This window comes from Oncorhynchus clarkii, chromosome 4, assembly GCF_045791955.1.
Source record: "Oncorhynchus clarkii lewisi isolate Uvic-CL-2024 chromosome 4, UVic_Ocla_1.0, whole genome shotgun sequence".
In the NCBI taxonomy this organism is placed as follows: Eukaryota; Metazoa; Chordata; class Actinopteri; order Salmoniformes; family Salmonidae; genus Oncorhynchus; species Oncorhynchus clarkii.
The window spans coordinates 15,632,383-15,652,673 of record NC_092150.1 but is presented as its reverse complement, the minus strand read 5'-3'; the positions used below and the strand labels follow the sequence as shown (position 1 = coordinate 15,652,673).

Sequence of the window (20,291 nt, the reverse complement as noted above, 5' to 3'; positions counted from 1 at the left end):
GATCTGTAAGCTGCTCTGACAGCTGATGCTTACAATTAGTGAGGGAGATATGAGTCTCCAGCTTGAGTGATTTTTTAAATTCGTTTCAGTCATTGGCAGCAGAGAACTGGAAGGAAAGGCGGCCAAAAGAGGAATTGGCTTTGGAGGTGACCAGTGAAATATACCTGCTGGAGCATGTGCTATGGGTGGGTGCTGCTATGGTGACCAGTGAGCTGAGATAAGGCGGGGCTTTACCTAGCAAAGACTTATAGATGACCTGGAGCCAGTGGGTTTGGCGACAAATATTAAGCGAGGGCCAGCCAACGAGAGCATACACGTCGCAGTGGTGGGTAGTATATGGGGCTTTGGTGAAAAAATGGATGGCTCTGTGATAGACTGCATCCAATTTGCTGAGCAGAGTGTTGGAGGCTATTTTGTAAATTACATCGCCTGAGTCAAGGATCGGTAGGATAGTCAGTTTTACGAGGGTATGTTTGGCAGCATGAGTAAAGGATGCTTTGTTGCGAAATAGGAAGCCGATTCTAGATTTAATTTTGGATTGGAGATGCTTAATGTGAGTCTGGAAGGAGAGTTTACAGTCTAACCAGACACCTAGGTTTTTGAATTGTCCATATATTCTAAGTCAGAACCGTCCAGAGTAGTGATGCTGGACGGGCGGGCAGGTGCAGGCAGCGATGGGTTGAAGACCATGCATTTAGTTTTACTTGCGTTTAAGAGGAGTTGGAGGCCACGGAAGGAGAGTTGTATGGCATTGAAGCTCATCTGGAGGTTAGTTAACACAGTGTCCAAAGAAGGGCCAGAAGTATACAGAATGGTGTCGTCTGCGTAGAGGTGGATCAGAGAATCACCAGCAGCAAGAGCGACATCATTGATGCATACAGAGAAAAGAGTCGGCCCAAGAATTGAACCCTGTGGCCCCCCATAAAGACTGCCAGAGGTCCGGACAACAGGCCTTCCAATTTGACACACTGAACTCTGTCTGAGAAGTAGTTGGTGAACCAGGCGAGGCAGTCATTTGAGAAACAAAGACTGTTGAGTCTGCCGATAAGAATGTGGTGATTGACAGAGACGAAAGCCTTGGCCAGGTCGATGAATAGTGCTGCACAGTACTGTCTTTTATCGATGGTGGTTGTGATATTGTTTAGGACCTGTGATTCGAAATGGGCGGTGATCTGTTTGTTAACTTAGCTTTCGAAGACCTTAGAAAGGCAGGGTAGGAAAACTGCTGCGGTCTGTAACAGTTTGGGTCTTGAGTGTCTCCCACTTTGAAGAGGGGGATGACCGCAGCAGCTTTCCAATCTTTGGGGATCTCAGATGATACGAAAGAGAGGTTGAACAGGATAGTAATAGGGGTTGCAAGAATTGTGGCGGATAACTTGCCAAACTATAGTTTTTTCAAGTTGGTTAGGACATCTACTTTGTGCATGACACAAGTGATTTGTCCAACAATTGTTTACAAACAGAGTATTTAACTTATAATTCACCGTATCACAATTCCAGTGGGTCAGAAGTTTACATACACTAAGTTGAATGTGCCTATAAATAGCTTGGAAAATTCCAGAAAATGATGTCATGGCTTTAGAAGCTTCTGTTCTGGCTAAATTACATAATTTGAGTCAAATCAAATCAAAGTTTATTTGTCACGTGCGCCGAATACAACAGGTGTAGTAGACCTTACAGTGAAATGCTTACTTACAGGCTCTAACCAATAGTGCAAAAAAGGTATTAGGTGAACAATAGGTAAGTAAAGATATAAAACAACAGTAAAAAGACAGGCTATATACAGTAGCGAGGCTATAAATGCAGCGAGGCTACATACAGACACCGGTTAGTCAGGCTGATTGAGGTAGTATGTACATGTAGATATGGTTCAAGTGACTATGCATATATGATTAACAGAGAGTAGCAGTAGCGTAAAAGAGGGGTTGGTGGGTGGTGGGTGGAGGGACACAATGCAGATAGCCTGGTTAGCCAATGTGCGGGAGCACTGGTTGGTCGGCCCAATTGAGGTAGTATGTACATGAATGTATAGTTAAAGTGACTATGCATATATGATAAACAGAGAGTAGCAGAATTGCAGGTGTACCTGTGGATGTATTTCAACTATGTATTTCAAGGTCTACCTTCAAACTCAGTGCCTCTTTGCTTGACATCATGGGAAAATCAAAAGAAATCAGCCAAGACCTCAGAAAAAAAATGTAGACCTCCACAAGTCTGGTTCATCCTTGGGAGCAATTTCCAAATGCACAAAGGTACCGCGTTCACCTGTAGAAACAATAGTACGCAAGTATAAACACCATGGGACCACGCAGCCGTCATACCACTCAGGAAGGAGACGCGTTCTGTCTCCTAGAGATGAACGTACTTTGGTGCGAAAAGTGCAAATCAATCCCAGAACAACAGCAAAGGACCTTGTGAAGATACTGGAGGAAACAGGTACAAAAGCTTCGATGTCCACAGTAAAACGAGTCCTATATTGACATAACCTGAAAAGCCGCTCAGCAAGGAAGAAGCCACTGCTCCAAAACCGGCATAAAAAGCCAGTTTTGGAGGAATGTCCTCTGGTCTGATGGAACAAAAATAGAACTGTTTGGCAATAATGACCATCGTTATGTTTGGAGGAAATGGGGGGTTCTTGCAAGCCGAAGAATACCATCCCAACCGTGAAGCACGGGGGTGGCAGCATCATGTTGTGGGGGTGCTTTGCTGCAGTAGGGACTGGTGCACTTCCTTCATGAGAAAGGACAATTCTGTGGATATATTGAAGCAACATCTCAAGATATCAGTTAGTAAGTTAAAGCTGTCATAAACCTAACCCCAGGCCAACTTCATGACACAGTGAAGGGAAATAGTAACGCTACAGCATACAATGACATTCTAGATGATTCTGTGCTTCCAACTTTGTTGCAAAAGTTTGAGGAAGGTCCTTTCCTGTTTCAGCATGACAATGCCCCTGTGCACAAAGCGAGGTCCAAACAGAAATCGTTTGTCGAGATCGGTGTGTAAGAACTTGACTGGCCTGCACAGAGCCCCGACCTTAACGAAATCGAACACCTTTGGGATTAATTGGAACGCCGACAGTGAGACAGGGATAATCGCCCAACATCAGTGCCATACCTCACTAATGCTCTTGTGGCTGAATGGAAGAAAGTGCCTGCAGCAATGTTCCAACATCTAGTGGAAAGTCTTTCCTGAAGAGTGGAGGCTGTTATAGCTGCAAAGAGGGGACCAAGTCTATGTTAACGCCCATGATTTTGGAATGTGATGTTCGACGAGCAGGTGTCCACATACTTTTGGTTGTGTAGTGTACACACTTCGAAACCCAGAACAGAAATCGTGTTTAATTGCGTCAGTTGCTCAATTTTGTTCTGGGGGTAGGTATGTTAGAAAATATACTAGAACGAGGGCCGTAGCCCCACCCCCTCTCTGTGCAAGTTTCAGGAAGGTCTATGGGCCACATGTCAACCTTCCCTTCTGAAATGTAAAAGATGCGAGCATCTGCAATATCGTGATTTGTGAAAAATGATCAGTGAAGAAAGATCTGAGTACCGTAACAAACTTCATCCTGATCCCACAGTCTGTTGAGAGACGCTATGATACCATTTATGTTACGTGCGTCTGAGAGATTGCACAATTTAAGACATCATTTGCAGTTGTTTCTGAAGACCAGCAGATGGAGTCCTCAATCTCAACATCCCATGGCCTCCTACATTTACAGGTAACTGCCAAAATAAAGAAAACACTTGAGTTGTTTGAGCTTTTATGGTGTGGGGTGTATTGTCCTGGCATGGTTTAGTTCCATTCAACCTCTTAGAGGGCAAGGAAACGCCAATAAATACACAGCCATTCTGAGTGATTGCTTTCAACCTAAGGTGAAACATTTCTATCCTGATGGGAGTGGTCTCTTCCAGGATGACAATGCCCCAATCCACAGGGCACGAGTGGTCACTAAATGGTTTGATGAGCATGAAAACGATGTCAACCATATGTCATAGCCGTCTCAGTCACCAGATCTCAACCTAATTGAACACTTATGGGAGATTCTGGAGCGGCGCCTGAGTTTTACACCACCATCAAAAAAACTATTCCTTGTGGAAGAATGGTGTTGCATCCCTCCAATAGAGTTCAAGACACTTGTAGAATCTATGCCAAGGTGCATTGAAGCTGTTCTGGTGGCTTGTGGTGGCCCAATGCCCTATTAAAAAGCTTTATGTTGCCGTTTCTGTTTCCTTTATTTTGTCAGTTACAATACCTTTAATTTATTCAGCTCTCACTGTCAATCAGATGTTATTATTTACTTGAAATAGATGGACAATAACATTGAATTTTTAAATAATTTTTATTTGTCAATCAAGTCAACTTGTTTGTTGTTTAAATTACTAGATAAACATTCATCAAAAATGTACTTTATTGTTACCAAGCCACAGTATACATAAACATAGCATCCAAAGACTGTCTCCAGTCTCTTTGCATGACACTAGCCATAAAAACACTGCATCAACTCTTTACTACAAAATACAAACCTTTTCCTATATCTTCTGCACTCATCATCTCTGCAGAGTTGTATTTATTATTATTATTATTATTATTATTATTATTATTATTATTATTATATGTGTGCTGTATGGCAGGGCACTATAAACTCACTTGAAAAATAAAAGAGGAACAGTACCTCGCTATGTCCTGAGCTAGTATAAACTAAGGGACACAATATTTTCCCTGATACTTGTCAATAGTCCCTTGTCAATTCAACACAAAACAATATAGATCCTTAAGGGTAGCAGACATCTTCAATTTACCAATCACATAACTTCTCCTCTGGGTTTTTCCTCTAGTGTTTGAACCATTATATAATCTTGTTTGTATTTACACTATTGCAAGAGAGCAACCTCTCTAATGTGGAGGAATGTAATTCCAAACAGTCGTTATGTACCACAGATTCAACAATGGTCTGTCTGCTTATCACAATTTTGAAACCTTCCGTAATTCTGTCATGACGCCATATCCTCTCTTTGTGTATCTCTGTACTGTGTAGTATCATATCCATACCAGCAGCTTCTGGCAGGAGAACACATAACTGTACAGAACTGTGTGCAGCTTTACTTTACTCCATTGTGTCTAGTGTTGTATGTCATAGGTTAAGGCACGGGTTGAGTTTAATCCCTAATGTGTTCTGTTCACCTTGCGATTCTAGAATCTAGTGGATTAAAGCAGCGTTGCATTTCGCAGAGGTCTGACAATCCAGACCAATAGATATTGTAGAACTGCCATTACAGGCAGCTTGAAATTCAGTCATCTAACATATGGCATGATTATAATGATTATAATTAAGTAAGTTAGAACACAGCAGCGAGTGAGGAGGGGAGCCAGTAAAACGCTTGATACAGCAGAAGCATGTTAATTAAGCAATAAGGCCAGAGGGGGTGTGGTATATGGCCAATATACCACGGCTAAGGGATGTTCTTATGCGCAACGCGGAGTGCCTGGATACAGCCCTTAGCTGTGGTATATTGGCCATATACCACAAACCCCCGAGGTGCCTTATTGCTATTATAAACTGGTTACCAACGTAATTAGGGCAGTAAAAATACATGTTTTGTCATCATACCCGTGGTATATGGTCTGAAATATCAGCCAATCAGCATCCAGGGCTCGAAACACTCCGTTTCTAATAAACAATATACTGCATCTTTACTGCATTTAGCTGTGATGAAATCACTGTTCATTGTGGTCAAGTTATGAGTGTGTAATGTTCTATATACTGTACATGTATCAGAACAGAGAAGGGATATAGTAGGGCCACAAAAACAACAAACCGTTTGGTTTGAAGAACATAATGAGGCAGTTATGGAGCATTTATGTTCTGAATAGTGAAATTACGCCCTAATCATCCCCTTTATTACCTAATCTTCCACCTGAGACCATAGCATAGAAGGAAACCTGCAGTATTGATGTAGAATCTGTGACACGATAGCTTATTACCAGTCTTAACGCTGATGATTTACTTATGCATGTTCAAGACGAATAATATATCCAGATCATGTTGTTGAGTGAAAATAGTGTCAATAACCCATGAAAGGTTTTGTGTTCAAGTGTTGATATTTGCTATGAGTGCTTTTAGTATCCCTACATCGTGCACAGCACATAGAGAACATGTTAACTCTCCCTCTTTCTCTCTGTCTCTCTCTGTCTCTCTCTCTCTCTCTCTAGTGTGGGAATTAACCAAAGGAATGTCCCCAGTGGGAATCACATCTATGGTTGTATCACCAGATACTTAGCTATTCTATTTACATTGCATTTTTCAGCCTAGTTATTCAACGAAACAATTTCTGATATACTCATATATATATATATATATATATATATATATGCTTTAGTATAAAAATATGATCCAACTCAACTATAACATTGTCAAATTAGGTAGCGCTTAATCAAAAACATACCTACATTTCTGTACCATTTAAAACATTGAAATGTATTTACCTGACAAAAAGGAATACAAAACATACCCAATAATAGTTAGTATCTTGCAAACCTCTGGTTATAGTTGGGGCAAGTAATCACATACTCACTGAATCTATGTACAAAGCATTAATAGAACGTGGTGTAGAGAGAGAGTGAAGCTAGGTCCATTACACCAATAAAAAACATTCATTTGTGGATTCATGAGAATTTGCTACGGTAAGCAAAGAACAAAAAACATTCCCTCACGGAAAATACACACACGTACTGTATATCCTTTCCATCAGAAAAGCATGCACACAGGAAAGATCATTTCATTCTGTCTTTGAAACATTCTCAACAGTTCTGGGAAGGATTGATGGCTGGTTTGATGAGGCAGCTTTAGTATTTCATCTATAAAACAAACAGGTGTAAATAGTAGCAAAATACCCACTGAACCCTAGTCTATGGAGTAATTACAGAACGAGAGAGAGAGAGAGAGCGAGAGAGAGAGAGAGAGAGAGAGAGAGAGAGAGAGAAAGGCTGTCTAGTTAATGGCTTAAAATGCTGTAAATCTGCTCTCAATCTGCCTTTGTTAAGGTTTTAATATAGTTTGAAGTCATATTAGCCCTTTAATACCAGTATACAAAACAAGATGGAGTGGCGAATATCACAGTATATAAAAGAGTCTCATATCATATCTCGTAAGCACACTGTGCTTTAGTGTTGCGTTGTGGGTGCATTTACACAGTGAATCTCTGATTGGTCATTTCCAAATCAGTCTGTTTTGAATGAAATCAAACCACCAGCCATGTTCTGAACGGTGGGGGGAACACTATTGACATGGTAGTAGCCATGTTCTGAACGGTGGGGGGAACACTATTGACATGGTAGTTTGTTTACTTTTGTTTGTGAAATTATTGAAAATGAAAAATCTTTGAAATCATTGAGCTTCACCATGGTTTTATAAAATAAATATAATGCACACCAAAGCCTCCATGTTAGAGTTTGGTCTAGATAGGAGAGGAAAATGAGATGACGGGCAAGGTATGTGAAAACCATCACTAAAAAGCACATAGTGAATTCTCGGTCGAAGTATGACTGATGAGTAACTGACGTTTGAACAACGGAGACCTGTGGCAGCCAATAATGTGTCCCTCCAACTGAGGCTGTGGGTCTTTGCCCAAAAGAGCAAAGGACTAAAAACTCAGTGGGATATATGGGGAGAACTTTCTGAAACTCTGTAGCCTCATTCATGATAACATTAGCAAATTAACAATTATAGCTAAAATCATTTTTCCCCCAGAGGAATCCAAATTTCTTAGACATGATAAGTTATAGCCTAAGCAGGATCAAGAGCTTAGAAACAGACAGGAGAGGTTTCCCCAAATTAATTAAGCAATATGTTATATTTACTTGTACTGTGAGTTGGATTTTGAGCCTCTGCAGCCACATCTGAGGGACAGTAACCTGGTACAGTGTTAGGAAACTGAATATAGGAGAGACACACACACCGGCAGTGAGAGAGACAGACACTCATGAGGACCTTATTGACCATGCAATCCCATAACCTCACTGGGGGAGAACATCCAATCGCTAAAAAGCTGCCTTACAGTGAGACACAGTCACTCACATCTGAAGTCTGTATTCGGCATTGAAGTTGCTTGGGTGTCTTTACTGCAAAATAGGTGTGCAACATTATCATTCTTTTCTCTCACTCTGAAGTTCGTTACAAAATGACATAGTTATAAAGATACTGCTGGAGTGGTGATTCTGTCGATACGTCCTGCTGTTTAACACTCAAGGGCCTGATTAGGTCAGAGATGTGTGTACCGTATAGGAAAGAGATGCCCTCTAGCAGGGACTCTTGTGGCTATAGTCTGACTGAATCATATGCTGCATTTAGACAGGCAGCCCAATTCTGATCTTTTTCCCACTAATTGGTCTTTTGACCAGTCACATCAGATCTTTTCATATCAGATCTTTTTCAGAGCTGATCTGATTGGTCAAAAGACCAATTAGTGAAAAAAATATCAGAATTGGGCTGCCTGTCTAAACACAGCCACTGTTATCTAAACAAGCAATTGATTATTTGATCCGTGTACTTATTTCTGACGTTGGCCAAAGGTGTCTAAACAGCCCAATACATGTTCTCTAGTTAGGACAAACACCGGAACAGGACACTCAGTTCAGCTTCACATTGCCCATCCACACAGGTAATATGACCCTATAGGTCCCTGTGGGAGTAGTGGACCCCACTACAGGTGCCCAGAATATAGTCCTATTGTCCTGACCGGTCCTGTCTGAAAGATGAGCAACCCTGCATCTGGGGGTCCAGTGGTCCAATCCTTTCATGGTGGGACTATTCAGAGAGACTGTTCACGCATGTGTCCCCAAAATGGAGGGCAACCTCCTTTCTAGACTCAGTACATGTCCCCAAGATGGAGGGTGAGGTGGGTGTGTGACCCAGCCCCCACCCTCCTCTCTGGGCTCAGTGTCTCAGTACATGTCTCTGTAGATCTCCTGCAGCAAGGGGTGGAGTGACATGTCCTCTGTTTTCTTGATCTCCTGGACCAACTGAGCGTGCTCGGTGACCAGCTGCCGGAGGTCGGACAGTTTCTGCAGCAGCTTGGGGAAGAGGAAGGTGTCGTCTGGGTGGTTGGCCAGCAGGTGGAGCCGCAGCACCTGAACAATGTTCTCCTGCATGCGCTCAATGTGGCCAACGTTCACCAGGCCGGGACGGTCTGAGGGAGAGGAAAGAGGACAGCAAAATTAGAGAAAGAAGGTGGATTATGCCAATCCAAGAAGAGACATTATGATTGGCATAGAGCTGAAGAGCAAATCCATCAAGAAGATAAGTAATAACACTAGTAATTAACTACCAATTAGTGGCAACTACCAATTAGTGTACCAATTAGTGGTCATTAACCCCGGATCCCAGCCTCTACCTCTCTCTCTCTCTTACCTCCACAGCAGATGATGGCGGCCACAAACAGGGCCAGGTCACTGTCATCCAGCTCCAGCCCGTTGAACTTCATGGCGAACTGGAACTTGGGTTCCATCATGTCGCTGAAGGGCCTCCTCAGACTCTTGAGAAACTCCCTGGTGATGAATCCCGATCCGTAGGCCACCAGGAGGCCGTCCTTGTTCATACATGAGGCCAGCAGGGCGAACAGCGCCTCGTACACTCCATACTTCAGCAGAGTCACCTGGTCGTTCAGGTCCAGGCTGGAGAAGCCGGGGACAGACTTGGCGAACTCAGTCAGCTCTGTGACCGTCTCCACAGAGGTGCACTGGCAGCAGTGGAAGATGCGGACCTCAGCCTCCTTCTCCAGCAGATGGCCCCCAGCCGTGCCCACCATCTTGGCAACGAGGGTCTGCTCTGCCAGCTGGAGGGTATCCATGTCGTGGATGACAAATGGCTGCAGGGGCATGAAGGGAGACAGGGTGGTGAGGAGACATACATTTTGATTGAGCTAAAGCACGGATCTTCCACGCTCCGGTTTGAATCTTGGCCATAGTCTGTAGTCATGTGTAATGAATGCCCATTATGTAGCAACGTTGCCCCTAGAAAGGTTACTGTTGGACTAGTAACCGGAAGGTTGCAAGTTCAAACCCCCGAGCTGACAAGGTACAAATCTGTCGTTCTGCCCCTGAACAGGCAGTTAACCCACTGTTCCTAGGCCGTCATTGAAAATAAGAATTTGTTCTTAACTGACTTGCCTGGTTAAATAAAGGTAAAATAAATAAAAAAGACCCTGTGGAAATGGTAGGTATTTGCAATATTACTACTACTAAAGTGAGGAGAGGAAATATGTTATTTCAGGAAGTTTAAATCCTTATTGTGACATAATCTGATCCCTGTCCTTGACCCTAGAGTAAGTTAAGAACTCCCCCGTCTCAAAACCTAAAATGTATTTTATTCCATTATGAATCTGGCGAGGTTAACTTGTTTCTACTGAAATATGTTTAGGGACAGGGCAAACAGGTCTAGATCTCCTACGCTGTAGCAAAACAAACAACAGGCAAATCTAATATACAGTAATCACGTGTGTACCCTTAGACACGGAGCCATGTCTTACAAAAGCACTGCTGCCTGTGCTTCCTCAACAAGCACTGCAAAGACACCAACTCAACATGTTTCCAACAGGAAATACACAAGGACTGTGTTTACTTAAATAAACTCAACAGTTATCTAACTCTACTTTGCAACGGGTTAAAAAAGAACGCGTTTGTTTTTAGATTGTAAGTCTGCTAAACAACTGTCTCTGGGTCACTGTTTTGGTGGGGCTGTTTTGGAAGTAGGCTACACTACCAGAGATGCAGTGGTGAAAGTTCCCACAGACGCCAATCCAGCACCTGCTCCTGTATATCAAACCCAGAGCTCTGATACGTTAATGCTGCGCAAACGATAAACTACATGCTACACACAGTTTACTCAACTCACAATATGATACGCTCCCAACATTTGACTGGCAATGCATGCCAAAATAGCATTGTTGATGGTGGAAACTGGGTGGAAGGCGGAGCCGCTTGATCAAAAACAGAAAATGTGTTCAATCTGTGCATACTGTATGCAGAAGGCACTACACTGTAAATAGAATGAACAACTATTCAACATATAAGGCAACCAGCTGCAATGGGATTGTGTTTGCTCAACATTTGGGAATATTGCTGAACCAATATACAGTTGAGTGAACAAACCTTAACACATTAGCTCCAATTCTTGCCCATTTGAAGTGCACTCAACTCACAGAATAATGCCGATTAAACCGTTGATTAAGTTAGCTTTTTTTCTTCTTTTTTTTACAGTGTACTGGAGAGTGTTTGGGTAAATTGAGAATTTTTTTACATTCAGCATCACTCCGTCAAGGGAAATATAGTATGTTTTTTATAAAAGAGATATCTATATACACTGAGTGTACAAAAGATTTCCATGACAAAGCTATGATCCCTTATTGATGTAACTTGTTAAATCCACTTCAATCAGTGTAGATGAAGGGGAGGAGACAGGTTAAAGAAGGATTTTAAGCCTTGAGAGAATTGAGACATGGATTGTGTGTGTGCCATTCAGAAGATGAAAGTTCAAGACAAAATACTTAAGTGGCTTTGAACGGGGTATGGTAGTACGTGCCAGGCACACCGGTGTGTGTGTGTGTGTGTGTGTGTCGAGAACTTGTCGAGAACACTGCTGGGTCTTTCACGCTCAACAGTTTCCTGTGTGTATCAAGAATGGTCCACCACCCGGACAACCAGCCAACTTGACACAACTGTGGGAAGCATCGAAGTCAACATGGGCCAGCATCCTTGTGGAACGCTTTCAACACCTTGTAGAGTCCATACCCTGATGAATTGAGGCTGTTCTGTGGGCAAATGGGGTGTAACAAACAAACACTTTGTACTTTTTAATTACACTTTTAACATAGGCCAGGCCCTGTTGTTACCTGATATCCCTGCAATAATTCCTTGCATTGCGCCTGGTAAGAAAACACTTTAATTTGCTTAACTTGCCATTGGTTCCAACATTGGCAAACTTTTCTCCATGGCCATTGGCTCAACTTACCCCAAGGCAAACCTTTTGACTATATTAGCTCACACAGCTACAAGGATGCACTTTCATGCTAAGTTTAGGACCTCATATGGTAGCTTATAAAGACCCCAACTGATGTATAGAACAATCTTCAAATTATCTACTTTGGTTTAGATCACCAACAACTGAATTTGGCTCTGCCCGGAGTATCCCTGAAGTACCTTTCATGTGCATTTTACCAGTAGGTCTCATGAGTTTTCTCAAGTACCCCCAGCTGATAGGCCAAGTACCACCAGGAGTCCTAGTACCCCTGGTTGGGAACCACTGGTTTAGATACAAACATCATCAAACCTCTAACACAATAAATTCATTTGACTTGGCGAAAATCTGTTTTTTGGAACTAACTTTTCAATGTGGTTTCTTCCTCCACAGACTCCATGAAATGATGACCTCTTCCTAAATATTTGGTCACATGATTCATTTTGTGTACAGTGCATTTGGACCCCTTCCCTTTTTCGAAATGTTGTTACAGCCTTATTCTAAAATTAATTAAATAAAAAATGTCCCTCATCAATCTACACACAATACCCAATAATGACAAAGCAGTTTGTCATTTTTTTTTGCAAATGAATTAAATATTCAAAACAGAAATACCTTATTTACATAATTATTCAGACCCTTTGCTATGAGACTCGAAATTGAGCTCAGGTGCATCCATGTTTCCATTGACCATCCTTGAGATGTTTCTACAACTTGATTAGGTCCACCTGTGGTAAATTCTATTGATTGGACATGATTTGGAAAGGCACACACCTGTCTATATAAGGTCCCACAGTTGACAGTGCATGCCAGAGCAAAAACCAAGCCATGAGGTCTAAGGAATCGTCCTTAGAGCTCTGAGACAGATCTGGGGAAGGATACCAAAACATTTCTGCAGCATTGAAGGTTCCCAAGAACACTGTGGCAACTATACTATTCTTAAATGGAAGAAGTTTTGAACCACCAAGACTATTCCTAGAGCTGGCCACCCGCCAAACTGAGCAATCGGAGGAGATGCGCCTTGGTCAGGGAGGTGACCAACAACGCTATGGTCACTCTGACAGAGCTCCAGAGTTCCTCTGTGGAGATGGGAGAACCTTCCCGAAGGACAACCATCTCTGCAGCACTCCACCAATCAGGCCTTTATGGTAGAGTGGCCAGACGGAAGCCACACACGTGACAGCCTGCTTGCAAAAGGCACCTAAATGACTCCCAGATCATGAGAAACAAGATTCTCTGGTCTGATGAAACCAAGATTGAACTATTTGTCCTGAATGCCTAGCGTCACATCTGGAGGAAACCTGGCACCATCCCAACGGTGAAGCATGGTGGTAGCATCATCATGCTGTGGGTATGTTTTTCAGCAGCAGGGACTGGGAGACTAGTCAGTCGAGATTCTTGATGAAAATCTTCTCCAAAGCGCTCAGGACCTCAGACTGGGGCAAAGGTTCACCTTCCAACAGGACAATGGCCGTCAACATACAGCCAAGACAATGCAGAAATGTCTCTAAATGTCCTGAATAAATGGGTCTGAATCCTTTATGAATGCACTGAATGGCTTCCTACAAACAAGGGTGGCTCAACGTACCCCTTGGGCTCACTCTCCCCTCAAGACATTGCTAAAAGGCTATGCTAAAGGCTATGCTAAAGCTAAACTGAGTGTCTATCCATACAGTGTAGTTGGTCCACAGTTTCTGCTCACTGTTTACAACACTGTGATACCATGAGCTCATTGGGAAACCTGGAGAAGATCAAACCATGCTCTTAGCTGCTTGGACTGAATCACTTCTAACAACTGGACTAGACTATCATTAACTCTAGTAACTAGTAACTGGACTAGACTACTGAACTCTGAGTGGATACTCAATGGATAATGCCAGAGAAGCCGGTGTTTGCAAGATATATTGGCACGCCTGCAAACAGTGGAAGCTCTGCTTCTAGCTCCTAAGCAACTTTGCTGTATTTAGTTTTTTTTGTGTGTTATTTCTTACATTATTAGCCCAGAACGTTTGAAAAATATATATATTACATACAGCCGGAAATAACTTTTGGATATCAGAGCGGTGGTAACTCACCAGCATTACGGCCAGGAATACGACTTTCCTGAATTGGATCCTTTACTTGTGTCCCCCAGGGCAATTGAACTTATCCCAGAGGCTGACGTGGCCAAGACGTGGCCGGAAGAAAAGAGGTATTCGGAGTGGACTTCTAGTTCGACTCAGGAGGAGGGCACACAATCCACCGTTTCCGAGTGTATTACTCGCTAATGTTCAGTCTCTGGACATTAAGTCGACGAGATCAGGGCAAGGATCTCCTTCCAGAGAGACATAAGGGACTGTAACATACTCTGTTTCAGGGAATCATGTCTCTCGGGATATACTGTTCCCGTCCATGCAGACAGGAGTAAAGAACTTTCTGGGAAGAAGAAAGGCGGGGGTGTATGTTTCATGGTTAACTACTCATGGTGTGATAACATACAGAAACTGTATATTCCCACTCAAGCCGATACCACAACAGCCCTCAAGGAACTACACTGGACTTTATGGAAACTGGAAACCACATATCTTGAGGCCGCATTTATTGTAGCTGGGATTTTAACCAAGAACATTTTAAGAAAACGCTATGGAAGTTCTATCAACACATTGGCTGTAGTACTCGCTTAGGAAAAACACTAGACCACTGCTACTCGCCTTTTCGAGATGCCTACCTTCGGCAAATCAGATCACTGCTCCATTTTGCTCCTCCCTTCCCTTTCCCAGGGTCTGGACAAGAGTAATACCTACATCAGAATGCTGTTCATTGACTATAGCTCAGCCTTCAACACCATAGTACCATCCAAGCTCATCATTAAGCTTGGGGCCCTGGGTTTGAACCCCACCCTGTGCAACTGGGTCCTGGAATTCCTGATGGGCCACCCCCAGGTGGTGAAGGTTGGAAACAACACCTCCACTTCACTTATCCTCAACACAGGGGTTCGTACTCAGCCCCCTCCTGTACTCCCTGTTCCCCCATGACTGTGTGGCCATGCACGCCTCCAACTCAATCATCAAGTTTGCAAATGACACTGATTACCAACAATGACAAGACAGACTACAGGGAGGAGGTGAGGGCCCTGGCAGAGTGGTGCCAGGAAAATAACCTCTCCCTCAACATCAACAACATGAAGGAGCTGATCATGGACTTCAGAAAACAGCAGAGGGAGCACGCCCCTATCCACATTGACGGGACCACAGTGGAGAAGGGGGAAAGCTTCAAGTTCCTCGGTGTACACATCACGGACAAACTGAAATGGTCCACCCACACAGACAGTGTGATGAAGAAGGCGCAACAGCACCTCTTCAACCTCAGGAGGTTGAAGGAATTTGTCTTGGCCCCTAGGACCCTCAGAAACTTTTACAAATGCACAATTGAGAGCATCCTGTTTGGCTGTATCACCGCCTGGTACAGCAACTGCACCGCCCGAAACCACAGGGTTCTCCAGAGGGTGGTGCTGTTTGCCCAACACATCACCGGGGGCACACTACCTGCCCTTCAGGACACCTACAGCACCCGATGTCACAGGAAGTCCAAAAAGACCATCAAGGACATCAACCATCCGAGCTATCATCCAGAAGACGAGGTCAGTACAGGTGCATCAAAGCTGGGACCGAGAGACTGAAAAACTGCTTTTCTCTTAAGGCCATCAGACTGTTGAATAGCCATCACTAGCCGGGCACCACCTGGTTACTCAACCCTGCACCTTAGAGGCTGCTTTCCTATATACATAGACATGGAATCACTGGCCACTAGTCACTTTAATAATGTTTACAAACTGCGTTACTGATCTCATATGTATATACTGTATTCTATTCTAATGTATTTTAGCCATTTATTTGATTTGATTTTCGGTTGCCAGAGACGCGACCCAGTCATTGTCTTTTTGTTCTGTATCTATGGACATGACCGAGTAGTTCGTTCTAAATGTTCCATTGCCATATTGGCTGCCAACGTTCTTATCCCTTGCTTGCTACCGTAGCTAGCCAACTACGGCTAACTTCCAGTCACGCCAAACAGTGCAGCCAGAATAACAATAGTAGCTGCATTTGCGTTTGTTTAAGCTGTTTTGTAGTGACATTTTATTTGGATACATCCATAACAATGAGCTAATGAGGCGCGATTTCGCCTGACATAGAAAATGTGCTCACTCGTCAGGATACAGTTGTTCAGAGGAGCTAGCCAACAACACAGCCAACACAATCACTTCAAACTTAAACTGGAAAGACTGCAAACTAGCTGCACTTTGTTTATTTTTACCTTTTTTCAATTTACATTTCTTTGTACATGCAGTTGAAGTCAGAAGTTTACATATACCTTAGCCAAATATATTTAAACTCAGTTTTTCACAATTCCTGACATTTAATCAGAGTAAAAAATCCCTGTTTTAGGTCAGTTAGGATCACCACATTGTTTTAAGAATGTGAAATGTCAGATTAATAGTAGAGAGAATTATTTATTTCAGCTTTTATTTCTTTCATCACATTCCCAGTGGGGCAGAAGTTTAGATACACTCAATTAGCATTTGGTAGCATTGCCTTTAAATTGTTTAACTTGGGTCATACATTTTGGGTAGCCTTCCAGAAGCTTCCCACAATAAGTTGGGTGAATTTTGGCCCATTCCTTCTGACAGACCTGGTGTAACTGAGTCAGGTTTGTAGGCCTCCTTGCTCACACACGCTTTTCCAGTTCTGCCCACAAATGTTCTATAGGATTGAGGTCAGGGCTTTGTGATGGCCACTCCAATACCTTGACTTTGTTGTCCTTAAGCCATTTTGCCACAACTTTGGAAGTATGCTTGGGGTCATTGTCCATTTGGAAGACCCATTTGCAACCAAGTTTTAACTTCCTGACTGATGTCTTGAGATGTTGTTTCAATATATCCACATCATATTGCCTCCTCATGATGCCATCTATTTTGTGAAGTGCACCAGTCCCTCCTGCAGCAAAGCACCCCCACAGCTGCCACCCCTGTGATTAATGGGTGGGATGGTGTTCTTCGGCTTACAAGCCTCTCCCTTTTCCTCCAAACATAACGATGGTCATTATGGCCAAACAGTTCTATTTTTGTTTCATCAGACCAGAGGACATTTCTCCAAAAAGTATGATCTTTGTCCCCATGTGCAGTTGCAAACCGTAGCCTGGCTTTTTTATGGAGGTTTTGGAGCAGTGGCTTCTTCCTTGCTGAGCCGCCTTTCAGGTGATGTCGATATAGGACTCGTTTTACTGTGGACATAGATACTACCTGTTTCCTCCAGCATCTTCACAAGGTCTTTTGCTGTTGTTCTGGGATTGATTTGTACTTTACGCACAAAAGTACATTCATCTCTAGGAGACAGAACGTGTCTCCTTCCTGAGCGGTATGATGGCTGCATGGTCCCATGGTGTTTATACGTGCGTACTATTGTTTGTACAGATGAAGGTGGTACCTTCAGGCGCTTGGAAATTGCTCCCAAGGATGAACCAGACTTGTGGAAGTCTACAATTTTATTTCTGAGATCTTGGCTGATTTCTTTTGATTTTCCCATGATGTCAAGCAAAGAGGCACTGAGTATGAAGGTAGGCCTTGAAATACATCTACAGGTACACCTCCAATTGACTCAAATTATGTCAATTCTGACAAAATTTTCTGGATTTTTCCAAGCTGTTTAAAGGCACAGTCAACTTAGTGTATGTTTTCTTCTGACCCACTGGAATTGTGATACAGTGAAATAATATGTCTGTAAACAATTGTTGGAAATATTACTTGTGTCATGCACAAAGTAGATGTCCTAACTGACTTGCTAAAATTATAGTTTGTTAACAAGAAATTTGTGGAATGGTTGAAAAACAAGTTTTAATGACTCCAACCTAAGTGTATGTAAACTTCTGACTTCAACTGTATCCATAAAAACTATGCCAGCTGATTGATGATTTCGACTGGCTGAGAAACACTGCCTGCCTGTCTGTCTTGTCCCGTCAAAAGACACGCTCATTACTATGGGAGATCGAATTTGAGATTGAATTTGAATATTGAAACAATGTTGCAAATGCCACAGAGACAGACAGCAAGGTTTATACAAATATCCACTGTTAAAAACGAAATGTTAGTCTAAAAGAAATATGAGATAATGTCTAGATTACTTTTATAGTGGAGATCAAGTTCATAAATAGCCTGGCTGGGCTGATGAGACAGTGGATTGCACAGTCAGATGGAACAGAGTAAATAGGCATTTTAACATCATATATCTTAACTTGTGGAATAGACACCGGCTGGAATGCGGTTTTAACCAATCAGCATTTAGGATAAGAACCACCCGTTGTATAAAGAGAACTAAAGACTCACCACTGAACAGAGAACTACAGACTCACCACTGAACAGAGAACTACAGCCTAACCACTGAACCGAAGAACTCAGATTCACCACTGAACAGAGGAACTACAGACTCACCACTGAATAGAAGAACTAAAGACTCACCACTGAATAGAAGAACTACAGACTCACCACTGAATAGAAGAACTACAGACTCACCACTGAACAGAAGAACTAAAGACTCACCACTTTTTTATTTTTTCACCTTAATTTAACCAGGTAGGCCAGTTGAGAACAAGTTCTCATTTACAACTGCGACCTGGCCAAGATAAAGCAAATCAGTGCAACAAAACAAACAACACAGAGTTACACATAAACAAACGTACAGTCAATAACATAATATAAAAATCTATGTACAGTGTGTGCAAATGTAGAAGAGTAGGCAATAAAGGCAATAAATAGGCCATAGAGGTGAAATTAATTACAATTTAACACTGGAGTAATAGATGTGCAGATGAGGATGTGCAAGTAGAGATACTGGGGTGCAAAAGAGCAAGAGGGTAAGTAACAATATGGGGATGAGGTAATTGGGTGTGCTATTTACAGATTGGCTGTGTACAGGTACAGTGATTGGTAAGCTGCTCTGACAGCTGATGCTTAAAGTTAGAGAGGGAGATATAAGACTCCAGCTTCAGAGATTTTTGCAATTCATTCCAGTCGTTGGCAGCAGAGAACTGGAAGGAAAGGCAGCCAAAGGAAGTGTTGGCTCTGGGGATGATCAGTGAAATATACCTGCTGGAGTGCGTGCTGCGGGTGGGTGTTGCTATGGTGACCAGTGAGCTGAGATAAGGTGGGGCTTTACCTAGCAAAGAATTATAGATGAACTGGAGCCAGTGGGTTTGGCGACAAATATGTAGTGAGGGCCAGCCAACGAGAGCATACACGTCGCAGTGGTGGGTAGTATATGGGGCTTTGGTGACGAAACAGATGGCACTGTGATAGACTACATCCAGTTTGCCGAGTAGAGGGTTGGAGGCTATTTTGTAAATTACATCGTCAAGTTGCTGCAGGGGGTGCTGAGATGTTGGTTGGGGTAGGGGTAGCCAGGTGGAAAGCATTGCCAGCCATAGGAAAATGCTTATTGAAACTATCGATTATCGTAGATTTATCGGTGATTACAGTGTTTCCTATCCTCAGTGCAGTGGGCAGCTGGGAGGAGGTGCTCTTATTCTCCATGGACTTTACAGTGTTCCAAAACTTTTTGGAATTAGTGCTATAGGATGCACATTTCTGTCTGAAAAAGCTAGTCTTAGCTTTCCTAACTGACTGAATATATTGGTTGCTGACTTCCCTGAAAAGTTGCATATCGCAGGGGCTATTCGTTGCTAATGCAGAATGGCACATGATGTTTTTGTGCTGGTCAAGGGCAGTCAGGTCTGGGGTGAACCATGTCTGTTCTTAGTTCTACATTTTTTGAATGGGGCATGCTTATTTAAGATGGTGAGGAAAGAACTTTTGAAGAGCAACCAGGCATCTTCTACTGACGGGATGAGGTCAATATCCTTCCAGGATACCTGGGCCAAGTCGATTAGAAAGGCCTGGTCGCTGTGTTTTAGGTTTTAGGGAGTGTTTAAAGGGAGCGTTTGACAGTGATGAGGGGTGGTCGTTTGACCGCGGACCCATTACACATGCAGGCAATGAGGCAGTGATCGCTGAGATCCTGGTTGAAGACAGCAGAGGTGTATTTAGAGGGCAAGTTGGTCAGGACGATATCTAAGAGGATGGCCATGGTTACGGATTTAGGGTTGTACCTGGTAGGTTGCTTGATAATTTGTGTGAGATTGAGGACATCTAGCTTAGATTGTAGGACGGCCTGGGTGTTAAGCATGTCCCAATTTAGGTCATCTAACAGTACGGATTTTTAAAAGTAGAAGCTCGAATTGTTTGGGCACAGAC

At 42.9% G+C, this 20,291-nt stretch overlaps 1 protein-coding gene across 2 annotated transcripts in view; it reads right to left on the bottom strand.

The window, feature by feature from the left end:
- Positions 1-7,344: 7,344 nt before the first annotated feature.
- LOC139406498 (peroxisome proliferator-activated receptor alpha-like) overlaps positions 7,345-20,291 on the bottom strand; it is a 57,390-nt gene continuing 44,443 nt past the window's right edge. For both annotated transcript variants that reach the window (XM_071149149.1, XM_071149150.1), the window contains exons 6-7: positions 9,407-9,863; positions 7,345-9,185 (exon numbers count right to left, since the gene is read on the bottom strand). In XM_071149149.1, the coding sequence (XP_071005250.1) occupies positions 8,941-9,185; positions 9,407-9,863 (702 nt within the window). In that variant the 3' untranslated portion in view covers positions 7,345-8,940. The remainder of the gene's footprint in view (positions 9,186-9,406; positions 9,864-20,291) is intronic.